This window comes from Carcharhinus amblyrhynchos, chromosome X, assembly GCF_965287045.1.
Source record: "Carcharhinus amblyrhynchos chromosome X, sCarAmb.v2.hapA, whole genome shotgun sequence".
NCBI classification, from domain to species: domain Eukaryota; kingdom Metazoa; phylum Chordata; class Chondrichthyes; order Carcharhiniformes; family Carcharhinidae; genus Carcharhinus; species Carcharhinus amblyrhynchos.
In genome coordinates this window covers 5736474-5763448 of record NC_137359.1, presented here as the reverse complement: position 1 = coordinate 5763448, position 26975 = coordinate 5736474, and the positions used below count along the sequence as shown (strand labels likewise).

Genomic DNA, 26975 nt, shown 5'->3' with positions numbered 1-26975 from the left:
TGACACGAAGGTCGGTGGTGTTGTGGATGGTCTGGAAGGATGGCAAAAGTTGCAGCAGGACATAAATAGGATGCAGGACTGGGCGGAGAAGTGGCAGATGGACTTCAACGCGGATAAATGCGTAGTCGTCCATTTTGGCAGAACCAACGGGATGAACGAGTACACTATCAAGGGCAGGAGTCTTGGTAGTGTTGAGGAGCAGAAGGATCTTGGGGTCCAGGTCCACAGGACTCTTAAATCGGCCTCGCAGGTGGAAGAGGTGGTCAAGAAGGCGTATGGTGTACTGGCCTTCATAAATCGAGGGATTGAGTTTAGGAGTCGGGAGGTAATGCTGCAACTTTATAAGACCCTTGTCAGGCCTCATTTGGAGTACTGTGCGCAGTTCTGGTCGCCTCACTATAGGAAAGACGTAGAAGCTATTGAAAGGGTACAGAGGAGATTTACAAGGATGTTGCCTGGACTGGGAGGCATGCCTTATGAAGTTAGGTTGAGGGAACTGGGTCTCTTTTCCCTGGAGAGACGTAGGTTGAGAGGCGACCTGATAGAGGTTTATAAAATGTTGAGAGGAATAGATAGGGTGGATTTTCAGAGGCTATTTCCCCGGGTTGAAATGGTCGCTACGAGAGGACACAGGTTTAAGGTGCGGGGAGGAAAGTACAGAAGTGATGTTAGGGGTAAGTTTTTCACTCAGAGGGTGGTGAGTGAATGGAATCGGCTGCCGTCAGTGGTGGTAGAGGCGAACTCGCTGGGGTCTTTTAAAAGACTTCTGGATGAGTATATGGGGTTTTATGGGATTGGGGGTTATAGATAGGTGTTGATGTGATCGGCGCAACTCGTGGGCCGAAGGGCCTGTTTGTGCTGTAGTGTTCTATGTTATCCATATGCCTATCCACTCACTGTTTGAACGCCCTTAAAGTTGGTGAGTCCACAACTGCTGCAGGCAGGGCATTCCACGCCCTTACTACCCTCTGAGTAAAGGACCTACCTCTGACATCCATCCTATAACTACCACCCCTATGTCCCCTCGTGTTAGCCATCACCATCCGAGGAAAAAGGCTCTCATTGTCCACCCTATCTAACCCTCTGATCATCTTGTATGCCTCAATTAGGTCACCTCGTAACCTTCTTCTCTCTAATGAAAATAACCTCAAGTTCCTCAGCCTTTCCTCATAAGACCTTCCCACCATACCAGGCAACATCCTGGTAAACCCCCTCTGCACCCTTTCCAATGCCTCCACATCTTTCTTATAATGCGGTGACCAGAACTGTACACAGTACTCCAAGTGCGGCCGCACCAGAGTTTTGTACAGTTGTAACATGACCTCACGGCTCCGAAATTCAATCCCTCTACCAATAAAAGCTAACACACCATACGCCTTCTTCACAACCTTATCAACCTGGGTGCCAACTTTCAGGGATCTATGCACGTGTACACTGAGATCTCTCTGGTCGTCGACACTACCAAGAGTCCTTCCATTAGCCCTGTACTCCTGTTACTCTTACCAAAGTGAATCACCTCACACTTTTCCGTATTAAACTCCATCTGCCACCTCTCGGCCCAGCTCTGCAGCTTATCTGTGTCCCTCTGCAAACTGTAACATCCATCCTTACTATCTACAACTCCTCCGACTTTGGTGTTGTCAGCAAATTTACTAATCCATCCTTCTATACCCTCATCTAGGTAATTTATAAAAATGGCAAACAGCAGTGGCCCCAAAACAGATCCTTGAGGTACACCACTAGTAACTGAACTCCAGGTTGAATATTTCCTATCAACCACCACCCTCTGTCTTCTATCAGCTAGCCAATTCCTGATCCAAACTGCTAAATCACCCTCAATCCCATGCATCTGCATTTTCTGCAGTAGCCTACATGGAGAACCTTATCAAGCAATGGGGCAACAAAATACACAGTGATATGCAGTGCATTTTAAACAGCGTGCTGGCCAGTAACAACAGTGGAGCAGTAAAATACACTGATATGCAGTGCATTTAAAACAGCACAGTAGCCAGTAACAGCAGTGAAGCAGCAAAATACACTGTGATGTGCAGTGCATTTTAAACAGTGTGCTGACCAGTAACAATAGTGTGGCAACAAAATACACCATGTTATGCAGCGCGTTTTAAACAGTGCTCTGGCCAGTAACAGCAACGGAGCAGTAAAATACGCTGTGATATGCAGCGCATTTAAAACAGCGCACTGGCCATTAACAGCAGTGGAGCAACAAAGTACACTGTGATATGCAGCGCATTTAAAACAGTGCATTGGCCAGTAACAGCAATGGGGCAACAAAATACACAGTGATATATCGTGCATTTAAAACAGCGTACTGGCCAGTAACAGCAATGGAGCAACAAAATACACAGTGATATACCATGCATTTAAAGCAGCACAATGGCCAGTAACCACAGTGTGGCAACAAAATACACCATGATATGCAGCACATTTAAAACAGCGCACTGGCCAGTAACAGCAGTGGAGCAGTAAAACGCAGTGTGAATAGGCAGCGCATTTAAAACAATCTGCTGGCCAGTAACAGCAGTGGGGCAACAAAATACACTGTGATGTGCAGTACATTTAAAACAGCACAATGGCCAGTAACAGCAGTGGAGCAACAAAATGCACTGTGATATGCAGTACATTTAAAACAGTGTACTGGCCAAAACAGCAATGGGGCCACAAAATACACAGTGATATGCAGTGCATTTTACACAGCGCGTTGGCTAGTAACAGCAGCAGAGCAGTAAAATACACTGATATACTGTACATTTAAAACAGCACAATAGCCAGCAACAGCAGTAAAATGCACTGTGATATACAGCGCATTTTAAACAGCGCACTGGCCAGTAACAGCAATGAAGCAGCAAAATGCACTGTGATGTGCAGCGCTTTTAAAATAGTGCATTTTAAACAGCCTGCTGGCCAGTAACAACATTGTGGCAACAAAATGCACCATGTTATGCAGCACATTTAAAACAGCGCACTGGCCAGTAACAGCAATGGAGCAGTAAAATACACTGTGAACATGCAGTGCATTTAAAACAACCTACTGGCCAGTAACAGCAGTGGGACAACAAAGTACACTGTGATATGCAGTGCATTTAAAACAGCACAATGGCCAGTAACAGCAGTGGAGCAACAAAATGTACTGTGATATGCAGTACATTTAAAACAGTGCACTGGCCAAAACAGCAATGGGGCAAAAACACGCTGGCCAGTAACAGCAGCAGAGCAGTAAAATACACTGTAATATGCAGTGCATTTAAAGCAGCACAATGGCCAGTAACAATGCATAAAATTAATATCTCTGCATTGATAATACAAGTAATTAATCAGCAATTACTTGGGTATCTAACTTAGCTATTGACTGATTAATATTGGTCCTGCAGTGATCTAATTGGCTCTATTTGAGGGAGAGACACTCTGACGCGTAAGGGAGAGAATGAATGTCTGGATAGTTTGCTTCAGAGAGCAGTCAAATCTCAGAGGAAAGCATAGGTGCAGTAAGGGAGTGTGTGTCACTGTCGGTCTACTGGGTAAAGAGAACCAAGAGAAGACAGAGGAAGGGGTCTCATAAAGACTGGTTTTAGAACCAAGGCAGTTAAGTGGAGTTAAGCTAGAGCTTGGCCATAGTCTAATTGAATGGCCAAACAGATTTGATGGGCTGAATAGCCTCTTGCTGTTCATATGTTGGTTGTCCACTAGTAGATCTGGCTTAATCATCTATAATGGACTGTTTCTTTTCTCTTATGTCCTGGAAGGTAATAAATGATGGCTAACTTCTACTTCGCTATTCTCTACTTCCTTTCGTTTTGACCATTTTTACTGCCGGGAACCAGTGGATGTGGTGTTTTTAGATGTCCAAAAGGCGTTTGATAAGGTGCCTCACAAAAGGTTGCTGCAGAAGGTTAGGGTGCACGGGGTTGGGGATAAGGTGTTAGCGTGGATAGAGGATCGGCTGTTTAATAGAAAGCAGAGAGTTGGAATCAATGGGTGCTATTCTGGTTGGCAGCTGGTGACTAGTGGAGTGCCGCAGGGATTGGTGCTGGGGCCTAAACTGTTTACCATTTACATAGACGATCTGGAGGAGGGGGCTGAGTGTAGGGTAACGAAATTTGCTGATGACACAAAGATGAGTGGAAAAGCAAATTGCGTGGAGGGTGTGGAAAGTCTGCAGAGAGATCTGGATAGGCTGAGCGAGTGGGCGAGGATCTGGCAGATGGAGTATAATGTTAGCAAGTGTGAGGTTACCCACTTTGGTAGAAGTAATAGTAGGAGGGATTATTATTTAAAAGGCGAAAAGCTGCAGCATGCTACGGTGCAGAGGGACCTGGGGGTCCTTGTGCATGAATTGCAAAAACCCAGTCTGCAGGTGTAGCAGGTAATCAAGAAGGCGAATGGGATGTTGGCTTTTATAGCGAGGGGGATAGAATATAAAAACAGGGAGGTATTGCTGCAACTGTACAGGGTACTGGTGAGGCCGCAGCTGGAGTACTGTGTGCAGTTTTGGTCGCCGCACTTGCAGAAGGATGTATTGGCCTTGGAGGGAGTGCAGAGAAGGTTCACTAGGCTGGTACCGGAAATGAGGGGGTGGGTTGGCCTATGAAGAGAGACTAAATAGACTGGGTCTGTACTCGTTGGAGTTTAGAAGGCTGAGGGGGGATCTTATAGATAATAAAGGGGATAGATAGGGCAGAGGTAGAGAGATTCTTCCCGCTTAGAAAGGATAGCAGGACTAGAGGGCACAGCCTCAAGATAAGGTTGGGGGGAGGGGGGGTGCAGTTTAGATCAGAGTTGAGGAGGAACTTCTTCACTTAAAGGGTGGTGAATCTCTGGAATTCTCTGCCCATTGAAGTGGTGGAGACTACCTTGCTGAATATATTTAAGTCACGGGTAGATAGATTTCTGATGGACAGGGGAATTAAGGGTTATGGGGAGAAAGCGGGAAAGTGGAACTGATCCACTTCAGATCAGCCATGATCTTATTGAATGGCAGGGCAGGCTCGAAGGGCTAGATGGCCTACTCCTGCTCCTATTTCTTATGTTCTTATTAACACCAAATATGAGGAGTGTATAGATTTCTTCATCTCAAAGATAGAGACTATCTGCTTCCTTTGCTGTTTTGATCCCATGTTTCTTTTCAGATTTCCACCTGTCCCTGACATATCCAGATTTAGTTTCTGTTGGCTGAGTTTCAAATCTTCCCACCTCATTGAAATACTAAATGTAAACTGATTGAGGAAGGCACAGGCTTCAGCTCTCTCCCAGGAGTCATTTTGTAATTTGACTTGAATGTTTAATGGAATTGGACCAGTTCTCTTAGTCACGACATGTCTAACTCAGTGAGTTTTCAATCTCAGTCAGGCTGTTGGAAAATAAGTAAGTTATATCACCACATGAAGTGGGGAGTGAAGAGAATCTATTGAATCAGCCCCTACTGTCTTTTTATACCATTTTAGTGAGTGGTTGAGAAACTTCAGTAGAAAGGGCCTGGTTATCAGTCAGCTGTCTAAGCTCTTAAGTTGCTATGTTATTGCTGAAGGTTGGGGCAGAGAAAGGAGGAAAATGTTTGATGCACCAGGAAAGAAAAATAACTTTTTATAAAGGAGGACAGATAAATACTGTAATCAGAGTTGAGCTCAGTGTCTGATAATTTGTGGGCTCTTTGCAAAAATCTTCTGTTCTGTAGAAGATGCCAGTTTGGTGTCAGGGGAGATGGTGTTCTCACGTGGTGGTGGTGCTGCTGCTGCTTTAAGTGCAGATCAAAGCACGAATTCTGTTCTTTCTTTCAGGAGTCAGCTTTTCTTCTATACGTCAGGAATGAGTCTTGGAGTTTTGGCTTCACTCATCATTGTTATCTTTGTCCTGGCTCGTTTTCTACCCAAGGTAGGTCAGTAAGCATCCTTTTCTAGTGTGAAAAATTTACTCATTTCTGCCTATCTGCCCTGCAGGACCTTGTACTACAATAGTTTTCCTGCACTTAAATAGTGTATGTCTAGAGATGAATAGCTTATCACTTTTTGTAACTACTGCCAGCATCGTGTTTCCAGGTGTCATGCAAGTTCAGCACAATGTGAAGCACCCTGCAAAGTGTCTAATCTCCAAAGAGTGCACTTCTGCACTAGTATGGATTTTGTCCTCATAAAAACAACTGAAAGAGAATGTTTGGGGAATTCACACTGTTTAGACGTTGGACAGAAAGTAGGAGTTTTCCTACTGCATCCGAATGGTGTTGTGACTGTTCCATGATCTAGAATGGATGTTCTTCCTCTTTAGTTAACAACAAAAAAAATTGTTAATTTTCCCCTTTTTTTTGTTAATATAGAAAAGTTCTCTCTATTTGCTGGTGGCGGGCGGTTGGTCTGTGTCTCTGTATCTGATCCAAGTGACGCTGAGGAATTTACAGTTTCTCCTAAGAGAACACTGGCCATATGTTTTAGGTGAGATTATTTATCATGTGATATGCTACATTCAGGATTTATTTGAAAAATGAAATCTGGCTGGCTGATACCAGCATGTGATAGTTTTTACTTGGGACTTGCGCCTGTTAGACACTGCAACTGGTGACTTTAAACTATTGAATTAAAGGAACGAAGGTAGTTGTACTCGTGTTGTGGCTAATAGTGGATAATCCACAACCAAAAGTGAACATTCTGTCTTGGGCACTGAAGCCATTTTCTCATTATCTGCAGGTCAAATATAAATCTGTGCCTTCTGTGAGACTGGATAACTAAAGTGAGGCTAGATCTTGTGCTGCCGTTTTGCCACCTTTGGAACAATCGAGCGTTTTCATCTATAAGGAGAGAAAAGAGCTGACATTTTGAGTCCAGATGACCCTTTGTCAAAACTCTTTTCAAATGACTGAAGGACAAGATTTTATGTTTTACGACTTTTATTGCAACAAAGCTCAGTTTTGACAAAGGGTCATTTAGACTTGAAACGTCAGCTCTTTTCTGTCCTTACAGGTGCTACCAGACCTGCTGAGACTTTCCAGCATTTTCTCTTTTGGTTTCTGATTCCAACATCCACAGTAATTTTCTTTTAGCCAAGAAGTGATGGCTCATTGAGCTCTTGGGAGGATGTACAAACTGCTCTTGCCTCCACTGTGTGGGTTCCTTGAGATGGCGCTCTGTAAATGCCACATGATGCCATTATTGTCAATAAAGCAACCATGATATTGTGCACAACAGAATAGGCATGATTGGCCAAATTGTGTGCTTGTGTGGTGGTTTAATGTTCAATTGATTGCAATTAAGATCGAGCTGTGAAACATCACCTGTCATTCCTTATTTTGCATTTGTGGAGGATAATCACATGGACAATTTCCTTGTTTCTATGTTTGGATATCTAACAGAACCACTTAACCATGTATGGTTTTGTTTAGATGTAACAAAATAGATTGAGTTGCACGATATAACACTCCAGATTGACATTACTTTAAAAGTGGACTTCTGTGTGTATTTTTTAAATGAATGTTTTTGTTATTTTACATTTTACCACAAATTGCAACAAATCCCCAAAATTTAGCACAGTACAATGATCATTATTCCACATACAGAAAAGACCAGTGAATAGTCATACAAATATCTCAGACTATCAATCATTGTGGTTGGCATCTCCTTCCTTACAGATAATGAAAGGATACCAGAAAGAGTGGGAGATCTCAGGATAACAGGATAAAGCCATGAGCACATGGCATCATGGTGCACACCCTCCTTCACAGAATAATGGACAGAGCTACATGATATTTGGGATCCCTTATGGGTTAATATACAACCAATTGGGACCTAACTCAGCATTCCAAGACCTCTGAGCAATGAAAGGATACCCCAGAAAAGAGGAGAGCATTGGTACAAGGCATGACAGTGTACATTCTCAAATGCAGGAGCCAGTAAGCCAAAGATTCTTACACCATGCCAAGATTTGCAACACAACAGACCTTACTGTTTCCAACCATATCAGAAGCACCATCCAGGACCCCACAAAAAATTAAACCATTTTCCACCAAAGAAACCCTACTGACAAGGAGAAGAAAAATCATCAAGACTCTCATCAATGGGATATCTCGGAGACGAACAGTTCTCCTTGTCCTGACGAGATGAGGGAAACCCTCTAGAATTAAACTGCATAAATCAGAGCCTGTATCAGCACCTCACCTACCAGATAAAGAAAGGAAACCCAAGAGAGAGAGGTACACCAGGATTAGCCAGTAGATGCCAGACGTGGCTGAGCAAAAAGGATACCAGGAACGGAACAGAACAGGGTAACCTCATAATCACAGGCCCGCAGCCAACAGAATACGACATTCCCAGGGAAGCCAAGTCTTCGGGAGAGTAGTCCAGAAACCCCCAAAAAGGGATATTCCCCCCCCTCCACCTGACCCAGATAAACAATTACTGGCCTAACCTACTCAATCGAATTGTACTAGGATCAGCAACACACTAGGCTGAAAGGCCACGATACTTGCATCACTGATATACATTGAGCAAATCAAACTACCTCTGTCTCTAGAGGTGCCACTTAGGCCCCACCATTAGAAGTGTGTATTTTAAGAAACCGGATTTTATTTCAACAAATCTGACTTGGCTTTCTCAAAGCATAGTCTTGCTACTGGGAGCTACTTAACAATTCAGATTGACTTTCATGGACAAGCATTGCCCTAAGTCACTAGTGTGTGTATTCCTTTTGGCAGGGGGACTGAAGTATGTCACTTGGGAGGATAGGGGTGTAAAGACTAGCAAAGAAGTGCAGATTCCAAAAATTGAAAAAATTTCTAATATCTCCTCAGTCACACATCACATTCCCAAGTGCTGTGCGACCAACTCTGACACTACAGGTGCTTTTGTCACAGTAAGAAGCCTCTTAACACCAGGTTAAAGTCCAACAGGTTTATTTGGTGGCAAAAGCCACTAGCTTTCGGAGCGCTCAGTGCTGCTTCATCAGGTGAGTGGGAGTTCAGTTCACAAACGGCATATAAAGACACAGACTCAATTTACAAAATAATGGTTGGAATGTGAGTCTTTACAGGTGATCAAGTCTTAAAGGTACAGACAATGTGAGTGGAGAGAGGGTTAAGCACAGGTTAACGAGATGTGTATTGTCTCCAGACAGGACAGTTAGTGAGATTTTGCTAGCCCAGGCAAGATGTGGGGGTTACAGATAGTGTGACGTGAACCCAAGATCCCGGTTGAGGCCGTCCTCATGTGTGCGGAACTTGGCTGTCAGTCTCTGCTCAGCGACTCTGCGCTGTCATGTGTTGTGAAGGCTGCCTTGGAGAACATTTATCTGAAGATCAGAGGCTGAATGCCCGTGACCGCTGAAGTGTTCCCCAACAGGAAGGGAACAGTCTTGCCTGGTGATTGTCGAGCAGTGTTCATTCATCTGTTGTTGTAGTGTCTGCATGGTCTCCCCAATGTACCATGCCTCGGGACATCCTTTCCTGCAAAGTATCAGGAACATAAGAACATAAGAAATAGGAGCAGGAGTAGGCCTTCGAGCCTGCCCCGCCATTCAGTAAGATCATGGCTGGTCTGAAGTGGCTCAGTTCCACTTTCCTGCTTTCTCCCCATAACCCTTAATCCCCTTGCCTACCAAAAACCTATCTACCTGCATCTTAAATATATTTAGCGAGGTAGCCTCCACCACTTCAACGGGCAGAGAATTCCAGAGATTCACCACCCCTTGAGGGAAGAAGTTCCTCCTTAACTCTGTTCTAAACTGCCCCCCCCCCCCCCCCCCCCCCCCCAAAAAATCTTGAAGCTGTGCCCTCTAGTCCTGCTGTCCTTTCTGAGCGGGAAGAACCTCTCCACCTCTACCTATCCATCCCTTTCATCATCTTATACGTCTCAATAAGATCCCCCCTCATCCTTCTAAACTCTAACGAGTACAAGCCCAGTCTATTCAGCCTCTCTTCATAGCTCAACCCCCTCAACTCTGGTATCAGCCCAGTGAACCTACGTTGGCCTGGAAGACCACATTGGCTGAGTTGCAAGAGTATGTACCGTGTCCCTGGTGGATGGTGTTCTCGTGTGAGATGATGGCATCCGTGTTAATGATCCAGCACATCTTGCAGAGGTTGCTGTGACAGGGTTGTGTGGTGTCGTGGTCACTGTTCCCCTGAAGGCTGGGTAGCTTGCTGTGGACAATGGTCTGTTTGAGGTTGAGGTTGTTTGAAGGCAAGAAATGGGGGTGTGGGGATGGCCTTGGCGCGATGTTCATTATCTTCGTCGATGATATTTGAAGGCTCCGGAGAAGATGCCGTAGCTTCTCCGCTCCAGGGAAGTATTGGACGACGAAGGGTACTCTGTCCGCCGTGTCCTGTGTTTGTCTTCTGAGGAAGTCAATGTGGTTTTTTGCTGTGGCGTGTCGGAACTGTCGATCGATGAGTCGAGCACCATATCCTGCTCTTATGAGGGCATCTTTCAACGTCTGAAGGTGTCTTGTTGTGATCCTCCTCATCTGAGCAGATCCTATGTATACGGAGGGCTTGTCCTTGGGGGATGGCTTCTTTAACATGTTTAGGTTGGAAACTGGAGAAGTGGAGCATTGTGAGGTTATCTGTGGGCTTGCGGTACAGTGAGGTGCTGAGGTGACTGTTCTTTGATGGAGATGCTTGTGTCCAAGAATGCAACCAATTCCGGAGAGTAGTCGATGGTGGGATGGAACTTGTTGATGTATAGTTGTTTCAGTGATTGTTCACTATGAGTCCAAAGGAAGAAAATATCATCGATGTATCTAGTGTATAGCATCGGTTGAAGGTCTTGTTCGAACCTGTGCATGAAGATGCTGGCATATTGAGGTGCGAATTTGGTCCCCATGGCTGTTCCGTGTGTCTGGATGAAGAACTGGTTGTTGAAGTTGAAGACATTATGGTCCAGGATGAAGTGGATGAGTTGTAAAATTGCATCTGGAACCTGGCAGTTGTTGGCGTTGAGTACTGAGGCAGTTGCAGCAATACCAAGGTTGCTTTTGTCACCAGCAGCTAGAATTTATTTGAGGGGCACGGATGATCCTGACTCTTATTTTTTTATCCCTTGCAGTTGTTAGAATCCCCAAAGAGACCAATCTGTTTTTAAAAGAGATGAATTCCCCTTTGACCAACAGAAATGACTGAAGAACAAGATTTTACATTTTAAGACTTTTATTGCAACAAACAAACTAAAATCACCCAGAGACGAAACATTGCTTGACAGGAAACTAATACAGCACAATAAAGAAAAGATACTTCTCCATTGGCTAGCTAACGCAACCAAAATTTACTTTAACACATTTTTACTTTGTGCCATGCTTTCAGCAGATACGTTGCCTTAAAGACGAAGTTCCAGTCTGCTTCCAGCTTTTCAACAAACTCCCTATTTGCCCTGGCAGAATTGAATCTAGTAAGGAGTCTCACAACAGTAGGTTAGAGTTCAACAGGTTTATTTGGTAGTAAATGCCACTAGCTTTCGGGGCTCTGCCCCTTTGTCAGGTGAGTGGGGAGTTCTGATCACAAACAGGGCATATAAAGGCACACACAGTTTACAGAATACTGATTAGAATGCGCGTCTTTACAGCTAATCAAATCTTAAAGGTGCAGACAATGTGAGTGGAGATAGCATTAAGCACAGGTTAAAGAGATGTGTATTGTCTCCAGACAGGACAGTTAGTGAGATGTTGCAAGCCCAGGCAAGTCATGGGGGTTACAGATAGTGTGACGTGGACCCAAGATCCTGGTTGAGGCCATCCTCGTGTGCAGAACTTGAAATTTTACTTCGGCCTCTGATCTTCAGGTAAGCGTTCTCCAAGACTGCTTTCACGACAGCGCAGAGTTGCTGAGCAGAGACTGATAGCCAAGTTCCGCATACATGAGGATAGCCTCAACTGGGAACTTGGGTTCATGTCACACTATCTGTAACCCCCATGACTTGCCTGGGCTTGCAAAATCTCACTTACTGTCCTGTCTGGAGACAATATACATCTCTTTAACCCATGCTTAATGCTATCTCCACTCACATTATCTGCACCTTTAAGACTTGATTAGTTGTAAAGACTTGCATTCTAATCAGTATTCTGTAAACCGAGTGTGTGCCTTTATATGCTCTGTTTGTGATCAGAACTCCCACTCTCCTGACGAAGGGGCAGAGACCCGACAGCTAGTGGTGTTTGCTACCAAATAAACCTGTTGGACTTTGGACTTTAAGAAGTCTCACAACACCAGGTTACTGTGTTTACCCCAGTCCAACGCTGGCATCTCCACATCAAGATTGAATCTCCCAGCATCCTTCAATAATTTTTCCACTCAGTCTGAGTACCTTGAACCCAACTTCAGAATTTTCTAGGTTTCAATGAGATTGACCCTTATTCTTCTAAACTCCAGAGAACTTAAGCCCAATTTACTCAGCTTCTTGTCGTAGAACAACACTCTTATCCCAGGGACCAATTTAGTGAATTTTCACTGTACCACCTCCAATGCAAGTAAATGTGGAGACCAAAACTGCACATGGTATTACAAATGTGTTCTCACTAAAAACCTGTACAGTGGTAACAAGACTTCTTTATTCCTATATTCCAGTCTTTTTGATAAAGACCAACATACCACTTGCTTTTCCAATTGCTTGTTGCATCTGCATGCTGACTTTCTACATTCCTTGTACAAGCACACTCGATTTCCTTTGGAACATCAAAGGGGTGGCACAGTGGTTAACAGTGCTGCCCCACAGCACCAGGTTCTGTCTTTTGGTGTCTTCTTAGAGATAGGATGTATACGCATTTAGAGCATGGCAACCTGATTAGTGATAGGCAACATGGCTTTGTAAAGGGGAGGTTGTGCCTTACAAATCTGGTAGAATTTTTTGAGGAGATGACAAAACGGTTGATGAAGGATGAGCCGTTGATGTCGTCTATATGGATTTCAGTAAGGCGTTTGACAAAGTCCCTCATGGTAAGTTGGTGAAAAAGGTTAAGGCTCATGGGATACAAGGGCAGGTGGCTAGATGGATTGAGAACTGGCTTGGTAACAGGAGACAGAGGGTAGTAGTGGAAGGGTCTTTTTCTAGCTGGAGGTCTGTGACTAGTGGTGTGCCACAGGGCTCAGTACTGGGACCTTTGCTATTTGTAATATACATAAATGACTTGGAAGAGGGAGTAACTGGTGTGATCAGCAAGTTTGCAGATGACACAAAGATGGCTGGACTTGCTGATAGTAATGAGCAGTGTCAGGTAATACAGCAGGATATGGATAGGCTGGTATATTGGGCAGAGAAATGGCAGATGGAACTCAATCCAGATATATGCAAGGTGATGCATTTTGGAAGAAATAATGTAGGGGGGAGTTATACGATAAATGGTAGGACTATTAAGAGTATAGAAACGCAGAGGGACCTAGGTGTGAAAGTACACAAGTCCTTGAAGGTGGCAGTACAAGTGGAGATGGTGGCGAAGAAGGCTTATGGTATGCTTGCCTTTATAGAAGGGATATAGAGTATAAAAGCTAGCGTCTAATGTTGCAGTTGTATAGAACATTGGTTAGACCGCATTTGGAGGACTGCGTCCAGTTCTGGTCGCCGTACTACCGGAAGGACGTGGAGACCCTGGAGGGAGTGCAGAGGAGGTTTACCAGGTTGCTGCCTGGTATGGAAGGACTGGGTTATGAGGAAAGATTGAGCAAATTGGGGCTATTCTCCTTAGAAAGACAGAGAATGAGGGGAGATCTAATAGAGGTGTATAAGATTATGAAGGGTATAGATAGAGTGAACAGTGGTAAGCTTTTTCCCAGGTTGGTTACGAAAATTACAAGGGGCCACGGGCTTAGGGTGAGAGGGGCAAGGTATAATTCAGATGTTAGAGGGAGGTTTTTCATACAGAGGGTTGTGGGGGCCTGGAATGCATTGCCAAGTAAGGTGGTGGAGGCAGGCACGTTAGAGTTGTTTAAGGCTTACCTAGATAGGCACATGAGCAGACTAGAGATGGAGGGATACAAAAGATTGTTCTAAATAAGGATCAAGAGCCTCAGGACGTTCCTGGGAATCAATAGATTCCTATGGACCGTCCAACATATTTTATGGCCCACCTGTCTTACGTTTGAGCTTCTGGGGATTCAGTGAATGTCTGTGTATGTTGATTTTTTTTTTAACATCCACAGGTGATTCGGTCCGCCTTGTTGCCCAACAAGGGGCTTACACGCGGTGGATTGTGTGAGGGCAGCTCTTGGATGTTGATTCGAGAGTTGCCTAGTGCTTCACGTTGTTAGTGTGCGCTTAAACTGGACCAGCTGACGGGCAACGTGACAGCTCAGTGACTATCACTGTTTGCTGTGCAGATACATGGATTAGGGCCACTGTCTGTGGGAGTTTGCACATTCTCCCCGTGCTTGCGTGGGTTTTCTCCGGGCGCTCCGGTTTCCTCCCACACCCCAAAAACGTGCTCTTAGGCTGATTTGGTGTTAACAAATTGTCCCTAAATTAGGCGTCCCTCAATCTGGTTATAATTCCTTTTATTGTGGAGTCCAATAGGCGTAGACAAAGGTCATAGGTAGAAGAGGGCACTCACAATGTTAAAATGGCGGTGTGGGCTTGTTGGGCCAAAGGGCCTGTTTCCTGTGCTGTGTTGTTCTTTGTTCTTTGATCTTTGTCTGTGTGGAGCTTGCACATATCTCCATGGGTTTCCTCTGGATGCTCCAGTTTTCTCCCACAGTTCAAAGATGTGTGGGTTAGATGGATTGGTTAGACTGATAGCCAAGTTCCGCACACATGAGGACGGTCTCAACAGGGATCTTGGGTTCATGTCGCACTATCGGTAACCCCCGTGACTTGCCTGGGTTTGCAAAACCTCACTTACTGTACTGTCTGGAGACAATACACATCTCTGTAACCTGTGATCAGTGCGCCTTCCACTCACATTGTCAGCCACTTCAGGTCTTGAACAGCAGGTTAGGTGTAAGGATTCGCATTTTAATCAGTAATCTCTAAACTGTCTGTGCTTTATATGCTCTGTCTGAGGCCAGAACTCTCCATTCACCTGACGAAGAGGCAGTCCCCTCGAAAGCTTGTGAGTATTATCAAATAAATCGGTTGGACTAAAACCTGGTGTTGTCAGACTTTTTACTTAGATGGATTGGCCATGCTAAATTGCCCTTTAGTGTCTCGGGATGTGTAGGTTGGATGGATTAGCCATGGGAAATATTTGGGGTTATGAGGATAGGCTGGGGGGAAAGGGCCTGGGTAAGATACTCTGTCAGGGAGAGTTAGTGTAGACCTGGTGGGCTGAATGACCTTCTGTGCTGTAGGGATTCTGTGATGATCAACACTTAAGTTTTTCACCTTTTTAAAAAAAATTCTGCTTTTGTATTCTTGTACATAAAAATGAATAGCTCCACACTGCCGAACATTATACTCCATCTGCCATGTTGTTGCCCACTAACTTAACCTGCCTCTATCTCTTTGCATCCTCTTTGTGTCCTCCACATAGCTCACCCTTCCACCCAGCTTGGGGCAGAGAGTGGGGGTCAATGGGTGCTATTCGGATTGGCGGATGGTGATTAGTGGAGTGCCCCAGGGGTCGGTGCTGGGGCCTCAGCTTTTTACCATTTATATAGATGATCTGGAGGAGGGAACCGAGTGTAGGGTGTCGAAATTTGCTGATGACACCAAGATTGGGGGAACGGCAAATTGTGCGGAGGGTGTGGAGAGTCTGCAGAAGGATCTAGATAGGCTGGGCGAATGGGCCAGGAACTGGCAAATGGAATTTAATGTTGGCAAGTGTGAGGTGGTCCACTTTGGTAGGAAGAATGGTAGGAAGGACTATTACTTACGTGGCGAAAAACTGCAGCAGGCGACGGTGCAGAGGGACCTCGGGGTCCTTGTGCATGAGTCGCAAAAACCCAGCTTGCAGGTGCAGCAGGTGGTCAGGAAGGCGAATGGGATGCTGGCCTTCATAGCGAGGGGGATTGAATATAAAAGTAGGGAGGTCTTGCTGCAGCTGTATAGGGCATTGGTGAGGCCGCAGCTGGAGTACTGTGTGCAGTTTTGGGCGCCGCACCTGCGCAAAGATATTTTGGCTTTGGAGGGAGTGCAGAGGAGGTTTACTAGGCTGATACTGGAGTTGAGGGGGTTGAGCTATGAGGAGAGGCTGAATAAACTAGGCTTGTACTCGTTAGAGTTTAGAAGAATGAGGGGAGATCTCATTGAGACATATAAGATGATGAATGGGATGGATACGATAGAGGTGGAGAGACTCTTCCCGCTCAAAAAAGACAGTAGGACTAGGGGGCACAGCCTCAAGATAGAGGGGGGGGTGGTTTAGAACGGAGTTGAGGAGGAACTTCTTCACTCAAAGGGTGGTGAATCTCTGGAATTCTCTGCCCGTTGAAGTGGTGGAGGCTGCCTCGCTAAATATTTTTAAGACGCGGGTTGATGGGTTTTTGATAAGCGAGGGGATTGAGGGTTATGGGGAGAAAGCGGGAAAGTGGAACTGAGCAGCGACAGATCAGCCATGATCTTATTGAATGGCGGGGCAGGCTCGAAGGGCTAGATGGCCTACTTCTGCTCCTATTTCTTATGTTCTTATGTAACAGCAAACGTAGATACGTTACTATCTGTCTCTTTATTTAAGTTATTAAGATAGTGAATTGTGGCAGCCCCAGCACTGATCCTTGCAGCTTTCCACTATTCACTGCCTGCCAACTTGAAGCCCATTTATGCCCATTCTCTGTTTTCTATCCATTAACCAAATCTCTACTAATGCGATATATTCAACTCCACGAGCCCTTTTCTTGCCTATTAACCTTTTGTGAGGCACCCTATTCAATGCCTTTTGGAGATTCAGATATACTACATCTACTAGTTCCCCTCTATCCACCCTACTCGTTTCATCCTTGCAAAATTCTAATGTGAGCAGGATTTTCCCATGTTGACTTGCTCTAATCATACTATGCTGCTTTTTAAGCACATTGCTCAGACCTTCTTAATAATTCCCAACAATTGATGTTAGGCTAACTGACCTATCCCTGTTTTCTCTCTCCTTCCTTTCTTGAAAAGTGATGTAACATTTGCCAATTTCCAATCTAAGGAATTTTTTTTTGGAAAATCATAGCTCATGTATCCACTATCTCTGTAGCTATCTCTTTTAGAACCTGAGGGTGTCGGCCATCAGCTGCTGGGGATTTGTCAGATTTTAGTCCCTTGTGTTTCTCCAGTACTTTATGATATTAATTTCCTCACCTTTTAGCCCCTAGGTTATCATTCATTTGCAGTCTGAAGCTTGTGTCATCTGTTGTGAAGATGGATCCAAAATAATTGTTCAGTGCCTCCGCATTTCTCATGCTAATTTATTTTCCCTCTGCTTCTAAGAGACTGTTCCTTTTAATATGCTTAAAGCTCTTACAATCTGTTCTTATATTCCTGGCTTGTTTACTCTCTGTTTTTTTTCCTTTTTATCAACTTTTTAATTACCCTTCCTCCAAATTGCTGCTTTTTTGGCAACATTGTAAGCCTCTTTTAATCTAATATCCTTAACTTCCTGAGTGAGCCACAGATGGTTCTCTTTTGCCGAGTTTTTGTTTCAATGGAATGTATTTTGAATTGTTTATTTAAATGTTTCCTATTGTTTACACCTGCAAACATTTTAGTCTATTTATCTAGTTCTCCTCTCATTCCTATGTATTTAGCCATAATTAGCTTTCCTTAAGTTTAAGATTCTTGTTTGTGATTGGAGTCTGTCACTTTCACTCGTAACATATATTCACTATTTCCCAGTGGATCTTATGGTATTGCTCCAAGAAACTGTCAGAAAAACATTCCACAAGCTCATCTAATAGACAACTCTGCCCCAGTCTATATGAAGATTATCTTTGTTACCAGCTCCATTCATTTCTTATTTCTATCCAGTATAGCTACTGTTAGAGGGCTTGTAAACTATACGAGTGTTTTCTGGCTCTTGCTATTCCTAATTTCTACCCATTCTAAGGCCAGATCATTTTTCACTAACGTCTTTTATACCCATTACTATCAGGACTACCCCTCATCCTTTTACCATTCTATTCAGCTGTCTGAAATATTGTGTACCTTGGACTATTATTTTCCAACCTTGATCAAACTGTGACCATGTCTTTGTGATGGCAATTCAATCTAAATCATGTGCCACTAGTTCATCTATCGTATTGCAGATGCTTTGTGCATTTAGATGAGAACTTTCAAGTTAAGTTTTTTTTTAAATTTCTATTCTGTGTAATGACATTTGATGTGTGATCTTTGTTAAACTGTCCCTTCCTGTCCCACTCTGCTTGTCTATACTGTTTTGATACCTCTACCTTTCTCTTTGGGTTTCTAAATCTCCCTTCATCCTTCCCCCAACTCCCCTCTAGTTAGTTTCAAACCCTGTTCACAGGCCCTAGTTATACAATTGGCCAGGACACTCGTTCCAGCCCGCTGGCATAAAAGTAGCAGCTGTTTTTCTCTCGCTCTTGCTTGCTCTCTCCGTATCTCTGTCCAAAAAGCAGTTGCACCTCTTTTGTGTCAAGGATGAAACCTATCACGAGCAATAGGTTTCAGCATGGGGCTCATTCCCCATGACAATCAGACCATATGGGCTTGTCATTTCTAATTGTGAGACTAAGTTTGTCTACTTCGTAGTAGCCTTTGGTCTATGATGTACTGCAACGGAGAAATTATGGGCAGGATTCTCTGGCCGTTCGCACCAGCGGGATTCTCCTGCCCGCTGCAGTGAATGGAAATTTGGCTGAGCTCCAAATTCTCCGTCTTCTCCGGCAGCGGGTCGTGAACAGCAGGAGAATTCTGGTCTGTATAGACTGATCTGCAGATTATCTAGGAAAAACACATTGCTTCCTTTTCTGAAGATTTTCCCTCCTGTGCTGTTGATGTTTCAGGTTATGTGACAGTATCTGCCTTTGTCAGTTTTGCTGTTTGCTACAAGTACGGCCCACTGGAAGAAGACAGAAGTATTAATCTTCTAAACTGGGCCCTGCAACTTTTGGGACTATTACTAATGTACTTTGGGATTCAAGTACAACAAGTTGCCCTGGCAATCATCGTTGTAGCTTTCTGCATCAAGAACCTAGAGCTTCCATTTAGGTGGACATATGCTGCATACAAGTAAGTAGAAGTAACTAAAAATCAGTGCTAAATGGGCAAAACCAGATTTCTTGTTTCTGTCTCTGAAACCAGTGAATCAGGTTGGCATGGCTTTGCTACACTAGACTGTAAAGCTACCAACTAGGAGAATGGAGTTTGTATAAATGCAAATTGAGACTGGGATAGTTGGTTTATGCAGTGCCTTTTATTATAGAAAAATGTCCAAAGGGACTTCAGCGATGTAATCGCCTCCGAGCCCATGAAGATGTAAGATTGGGTGACAAAAGGTTTGGTCAGAGAGGTGGGCTTTTGGGGGGCGTCTTGGAGATGGAGAGGTTTAAGAGAGACATTCCAAGGGGACCAATTTGTATGGATCTATACCAGCATCAAGCAGCTTCCAGAAATCACCCTGTGTGTTTCACTACACACCTGAGTGACTGACTGTAATTGGAAATGTTGCTTTTCTTTTTGAAAAAAAAGTATGAAACTAAGGCATTAATTTACACCTTGCACGTTCAGAGTTCTTTCACGTGTGTATGTTTGTCAATGCAGCTTGTCTAGTGACTCCTAAATGAATAGGGAACTTGGGGGGAAAAAGAAATTTATATTCCCATAATGGCTGAGCTTTGTGTTTAAGTTCAAATGTATTTCCTACATGCAAAATAAATGTATATTCCTGAAAAAAGGGAATTTGGGGTATATATTGAAGACAGGAAGAGTTTAGAAAGTGTGTTGACCGTTGCTGTAAGGTTTGCTCTGGAACTGGAGAGGAGGAAAAACCTCAACTTCTGAATAAAAATACAGAGTGACCTTTCATAATTTTTCAAACTTAGGAAAGTGTTCAAATTAAGAGGCAAGCCAAAGCCCCGGAAGCTTCTAACTGAGGAGGAATATCAGAGGGAAGGAGAAGTAGAAACACACAAAGCCCTGGTGGAGCTGCAACAGTATTGCAGTAGCCCTGAATTCAATGCATGGAAAATGGTGTCTAGACTGTCAACGCCAAAGAGGTAAGGCTTGTATGATATTTAAACCCTCCTATGTTTTTATTGTCTTCTTCCCTTGAGAAAATGGATAAACAGTCTGTTTCTGGGCTTTTATCAGCAGCACCCATGAGCTGGTCATCAAGAGATGTGCAAGAGCAACCTGAATAACTGGTTTCCCCATTCCATCTTCACTCCAGTTGATTATCTGGCCTTGATCATACAACTGAGATCAGCCACTGGGTGTGTGTAAAATTGCAGAATGCAAATGCACCTCTGTGGCTTGGGTTGCAGCGCATTTTAAGCTGTGCAACAGCACTGAATTCAGCTCCTGTTTAAAACCCAGACACGCCAGAAAGATGGAATAGGAAAGGGTGATCTGACCTGTCAAGTCTCTTGCTTTCACAGACTGTGTCCGCATTTGCATTGAATTTCCCCCAACTTCATCCATGTCCATCAGGAAAATGAGCATCACTGGTAAAATGCTCAAGAAATTAATTCTTGAAGAATTCCAATTATTGTTTTGCCTCTGCACGATCCACTTGGTTTAACAGTGCTTCGTTTTTACAGAGGTGCCACATTTTTAAACTTTTCGATCACACTTGCACAGAACGAACTGCTAAGTGTGAAAGCTGTATTCTGAGAATATCAGGGAAGGCAAGTTTTCAGAGGAAAAAAAAATCACACTTCGTCCCTTAGATGTAATATTTTCCAGAATGAAGGACCACATGGCTGCCTGAGGTTTGTGTGCAACGTAGATATTTAAATACCATGTATACCTGTGTATGTGTTGGGGGTAGGGGATGGTGTATGTGAAATTAAAAGGAAAGCATATGATGGCTGAGGTGTGTCAGTTTTGTTCTGTCTTTCCTCACATGAACAGCCCGGTAATCTCTTCCCGGGCATCTGAGAATGCAGATTTTAAAACTGACCTGTAGAACGTGGGTGGCGTTTGATGCTTTTCTTACCCTCCCTTTTTTCTCTCTCTCTCTCAAATAGAGAATGTTTCTTGCGTCTGCCCAATTGAGGGAGGAGCTCCGTTTATGGGATGGAGTCACTGGCACTAGCTCTCATATTGTCATTCTGGTGTTGCATGATGAAGCTCTTGTCTTATTTCATCTTGGGAATTCACCAAAATATTTTTGTAGTAAATAAAATGAGGTATTGGTGCTTGGAAATTTAGTATTGTTTTTACTTGAGACACCTGATTTCAGCACCATGGATGTCCATTTTGGGTAAGCATATATCGATGCAGAATTAAGCTCCGACTCTGCTCCAACAAGTAAAACCCCTACTCTGCTGTAACAATCATATCATTCTCCCCGCCCAAACACAGTCCAATTGTCCTTGTGAATCCTGTTTCTTCCCACACCAACTATCTTGGTACAAAGTGACAACTTTGCTCAGAAAGATCCAAGTTACCATGGTTTTGTGGAATGTATTCAACCGGTGAAGAACTTAGTGGAGTGCTTAAACTCTTGTGCAGAATTCCAAGCTAAAATGCAAGCTGCTCCGCTGCATCGCCAGTCCTAAAATTGGAAAATTGTGAATGCGTTTTTAAAATTTGTTCATGGACTGTGGGCATCGCTGGCTAGGCCAGCATTTGTTGCCCGTCCCTAATGGCCCTTGAGAAAGTGGTGGTGTGCCACCTTTGTGAACTGCTGCGGTCCTTATGGGTGTAAGTACATCCAAAGTGCTGTTACGGTGGAAGTTCCAGGATTTTACCCAGCGACTGGTGAAGCAACAGCTGATACAGTTACAAGTCAGGATGATGTGTGGCTTGGAGGGGAACTTGCATGTGGCAGTGGTGTTCACGTGCAGCTGCTGCCCTTGTCCTTCTAGGTGGTAGAGGTCACACAGGTTTGGAAGGTGCTATTGAAAAAACCTAGGTGAGTGGTGACAGTGCATCTTGTAGATGGTACATGTTGCTGCCACTTGTGTATTGGTGGTGGAGGAATTAAATGGTGGTGGATGGGGGTGCCAATCAAGTGGGCTGCTTTGACCTGGGTGGTATTGAGCTTGTGTTCTTGGAGCTGCACTCATCCAGGCAAGTGGAAAGTGTTCCATCACAATCCTGACTTGTGCCTTGTAGAAGGTGACAAGGAGTCAGAAGGGTAAATAAACTCTGTAGAATTCCCAAGCTCTGATTTGCTCTTGTAGTCACAGTTTTATGTGGCTGGTCCACCAAGTTTATGGTTAATGGTACCCCTTCCAGCATGTTGATAGTGGGGGATTCAGTAATGGTTGAGTGTCAAAGGCAAAGTTTAGATTCTCTCTTCTTGGAAATGGATCTTGTGGCGCAAATGTTACTTGCCATTTATCATCCCAAACCTAAATATCACCTATATCTTGCTGTATCTGAGGAGTCATGAGTGGTGCTGAACATCTGCGAACATCCCCACTTCTGACCTTATGATTGAGGGAACGTCATTGAAGCAGCTGAAGATGGTTGGGCCTAGGACATTACCCTGAGGAACTCCTGCAGTGTCCTGGACTTCCAACAATCACAGCCGTCTTCCTTTTGTGTCGAGAATGACTCCAATCAGTGGAGGGTTTTCCCCCAATTCCTATCGACTTCAATTTTGCCAGGGCTCCTTGATGCCACACTTGGTCAGATGCTGCCATGATGTCAAGAGCACTTGCTCTCACCCCACTCCTGGAGTTCAGCTGGACCAAGGCTGCCATGAGTTCAGGAGCTGAGTAATCCTGGCAGAAGTCAAACTGAGCATCAGTGAGCTGCATATGTGCCACTTGATAGCGCTGTCTATGATTCTTTCCAACACTTTGCTGATCGAGAGTAGACTGATGGGGCAGTAAATGACTGTGTTGGATTTGTCCTGCTTCTTGTGGACAGGGCATATTTGGGCAATTTCTATATTGCCAGGTAGGTGCCAATGTTGCAGCTTTACTGAAACAGTTTGGCTAGGGGCATGACATGTTCTGGGGCACAAGTCTTCAGTACTATTGCTGGAATATTGTCAGGGTCCATAGGCTATGCAATATCTAGTGCATTCAGCCATTTCTTAATAATGCATGGAGTGAATCAAATTGACTGAAGACTTGCATCTTTGATGCTGGGGACCTCAGGAGGAGGTCAAGATGGATCATCTATTCAGTACTTCTGGCTGAAGACTGTTGCAAACACTTCAGCCTTATCTTTTGCACTGGACAGGATGTGTTGGATTGCTTAGCTCTGTCTATCGCATATTGCTTCTGCCTTTTGGCATGCAAGTAGCCCTTTGTAGCCTCAGCAGGTTGACATCTCATTTTTAGTTCTGCTTGGTGTTGCTCATGGCATGCCCTCTTGTTCTTTCTTTGCATCAGGGTTGATGGCTTGATGATAATGATAAAGTGAGGGATATGCTGGGCCATGAAGTTACAGATTGTAATCAAGTACCATTCTGCTGCTGCTGCTGATGGCCCACAGTGTCTCATGGTTGTCCAGTTTTGAGTTGCTAAATGTATCCCATTTAGCATGGCGGTAGTACTACACAACACAATGGAGGGCATACAGGACTTCGTCTGCACAAGGACTCTGCAGTGGTCACTCCTCTGATTTATTGTAATGCGTCTGCAGCAGGTAGATTGGTGAGGGCAAGGTCAAGTTAATCTTCCCCTTGTTGATTCCCTTGCCACCTGCCAAAATCCCAGTCTAGCAGCTATGTCCTTTAGGACTCGCTCAGTACCAGTACTATCGAGCTACTCTTGGTGACGGACACTCTGACTTCCGGCTTCGGAGAAGTGTGAAAACTACAACTTCGAGAAGATTTTTTATTTAAAAGTTAATTAATTTTTTACCAAACTCCCTTGAAGACTCCCCTGATAGCTCAGTTTGCAAGTACGTTGCTGAGCATGGGTCTGAGTCAAACGGGGAGGAAGCTCCTAGTTTGATCCCCTTGTCTGGATCTCTGATTGGAATGTCCCAGTAAATGTTTTGGGATTTATAGAGTCAATGCCAGCCGGAGTTTCTGCTTCTGATTGCTTTTCAGTGACATTTATTGAAAACCCTATGGTGTTTCGCTTAAAATAAAAGGACAGTGGTGCTCAGGTCTGATCGCCCTTCTGTAAAGCTGCCTACCTATCTTAACTCACAAGAGAAGAGTGGCCAGTTCAATATCAGAGAGGCCTGTTGAAGCTTAAGGATCCATACTCCAGGAGTAGAGGGGAGAAAGGAGAGGAAAAATTGATTAAAGTTGTTTTCATAACTCATTGATTTGGTGATTCTCGGGAGTACTTGATACAAACTGACATTTTTGGAAAGTGTATTTTTAATAACTGTGAAGTATTTTAGAACATAAGAACATAAGAAATAGGAGCAGGAGTAGGCCATCTAGCCCTTCGAGCCTGCCCCGCCATTCAATAAGATCATGGCTGATCTGTCGTGGCTCAGTTCCACATTCCCACCCTCTCCCCATAACCCTTAATCCCCTCTCTTATCAAAAACCCATCAACCCGCGTCTTAAAAATATTTAGCGAGGTAGCCTCCACCACTTCAACGGGCAGAGAATTCCAGAGATTCACCACCCTTTGAGTGAAGAAGTTCCTCCTCAACTCCGTTCTAAACCGCTCCCCCACCCCACTTTATCTTGAGGCTGTGCCCCCTAGTCCTACTGTCCTTTCTGAGCGGGAAGAGTCTCTCCACCTCTATCCTATCCGTCCCATTCATCATCTTATATGTCTCAATGAGATCTCCCCTCATTCTTCTAAACTCTAACGAGTACAAGCCTAGTTTATTCAGCCTGTCCTCATAGCTCAACCCCTTCAACTCCGGCATCAGCCTAGTAAACCTCCTCTGTACTCCCTCCAAGGCCAAAATATCCTTGCGTAAGTATGACGCCTAAAACTGCACACAGTACTCCAGCTGCGGCCTCACCAATGTCCTATACAGCCGCAGCAAGACCTCCCTACTTTTATATTCGATCCCCCTCGCTATGAAGGCCAGCATCCCATTAGCCTTCCTGACCACCTGCTGCACCTGCAGGCTGGGTTTTTGCGACTCATGCACAAGGACCCCGAGGTCCCTCTGCACTGCCGCCTGCTGCAGTTTTTCGCCACGTAAGTAATAATCCTTCCTACCATTATTCCTACCAAAGTGGACCACCTCGCACTCGCCAACATTAAATTCCATTTGCCAGTTCCTGGCCCATTCGCCCAGCCTATCTAGATCCTTCTGTAGACTCTCCACACCCTCTGCGCAATTTGCCGTTCCACCAATCTTGGTGTCATCAGCAAATTTCGACACTGTACACTCGGTTCCCTCCTCCAGATCATCTATATAAATGGTAAATAGCTGAGGCCCCAGCACCGACCCCTGGGGCACTCCACTAGTCACCAACCGCCAATCCGAATAGCACCCATTGACCCCCACTCTCTGCCTCCTATTTGACAACCAATCCTCTATCCACGCTAACACCCTACCCCCAACTCCATGTCCCCTGACCTTCTGCAATAACCTCTTGTGAGATACCTTGTCAAACGCCTTCTGAAAATCAAGAAAGACCACATCCACCGGCTCTCCTCTATCCACCGCCCTAGACACATCCTCATAGAACTCCAATAAATTCGTCAGACACGACTTCCCCTTAACGAAACCGTGCTGTGTCTGCTCTATCAAGCAATTCCCCTCAAGATGCCTCGCTATTTCCTCCTTGATGACGGATTCTAACATTTTACCTACATTTTGCTAAGTGTTTGATGTAAAAGAAGAATGTTCATATGGTTTGAAATAGTATTGATTTTTTTTTTCAATAGCTGTTGGATTTGGGACATTGGTATGACTGGGATCTGTGTCTCACCCTGCAGATTTGCTGACTTTGTGGAAGGGGAAAATCACCTCAATCCCAACGAAATTTCTGTTCACGAGCAAGAATATGGACTAGGTGGATTGTTTTTAGAGGATGAGATCTATGACACTGGTTTTAATGACGACGAATCTTGAGACTGGGCCTCGGATAGCAAACGTTCCCCAATCTGAGTGATGTTTGTTTGTGTATTGGAGACGACCAAGCCTCTTTCCATACAGGAGGAAGCTGCTCATGCTGCTTCTTGTTTTGACTTGTCATTTGAGATCTCAATGATCAAAGACAAAAATCGCAGCAATTTATTCCAATAAATGTGACTTGCATCCAAATTGGATTGGATTAGAGGTGCTGGGACTAATGCTGCCTATGCAGGGCAGTCAGGATCAAGCTTGCCATAAGAAAGGCTTGGTGTAGAGTTGCTGAATTTGGTCTCTTCTCAGGTGTTTGTGTTTTTAATGACTTTTTTGACCAGTCCTTGATTTTTAAGAATTGGTCTGTTTTGGATGCACTGCTTGGAATTCAAAGAAACCAAAGAACAATCACACGCTGGAAACAATAGCTGCTTGTGATCTATGGGCTTGGGGAAAGAGCGAGCCATGGGTCACAGTCCTGAATTCTTTTAACCTAGAGAAGGAAAACTGATCTCTCTCAAACCAAAACAAGACTTTTTTGAACTTTCAAAATATATACCCATTTACTTTTTAAAAAATTTTTATTTTGTCAGCTAAATTTAGCTTCCCTAAAATAAATTTAACTTTGAAACTCTGGTACCACGACTGTTTTTCTGTTTATCCACCCCTCCCACTGATAAAGGAGTGCATAAGTTTCAACAAGTTAAGTAACTGAATATTCAGGCAGTTCAATTATGTTGTTGCCGTTTGATTTTTTTTTAAAATTAACTATTTGCTATATTTTTAATGCTCTGGCCCCTATTGTGAACTCTGTACCAAATGTGTTCCTTTGATTGAAAAATGAAGACTAACTGCAGCGAAGTGTGTTTGACCCGGTTATATTGACTGTGATGTTCCCGACACTTTAATGTTTGCAATTTTTGTATTTATGCAAAGAATATCTTTCATCAGAACTTTTTTTTTCAAAAAATGGAGCAGCACGGTATAAGGAATTGTGAA

General features: G+C 44.1%; 1 protein-coding gene across 3 annotated transcripts in view; it reads left to right on the top strand.

Moving 5' to 3' along the window:
- nemp1 (nuclear envelope integral membrane protein 1) overlaps window positions 1–26612 on the top strand; it is a 58031-nt gene extending 31419 nt beyond the window's left edge. The window contains exons 5-9 of one of the 3 annotated variants that reach the window (XM_080218093.1): window positions 5793–5886; window positions 6326–6440; window positions 18860–19085; window positions 19898–20071; window positions 25847–26612. In XM_080218093.1, the coding sequence (XP_080074219.1) occupies window positions 5793–5886; window positions 6326–6440; window positions 18860–19085; window positions 19898–20071; window positions 25847–25982 (745 nt within the window). In that variant the 3' untranslated portion in view covers window positions 25983–26612. Of the gene's footprint in view, window positions 1–5792; window positions 5887–6325; window positions 6441–18859; window positions 19086–19897; window positions 20072–21043; window positions 21219–25795 lie in introns of those variants that run through there. The other 2 variants (XM_080218092.1, XM_080218094.1) reach the window with 2 other exon arrangements.
- Window positions 26613–26975: the final 363 nt, after the last annotated feature.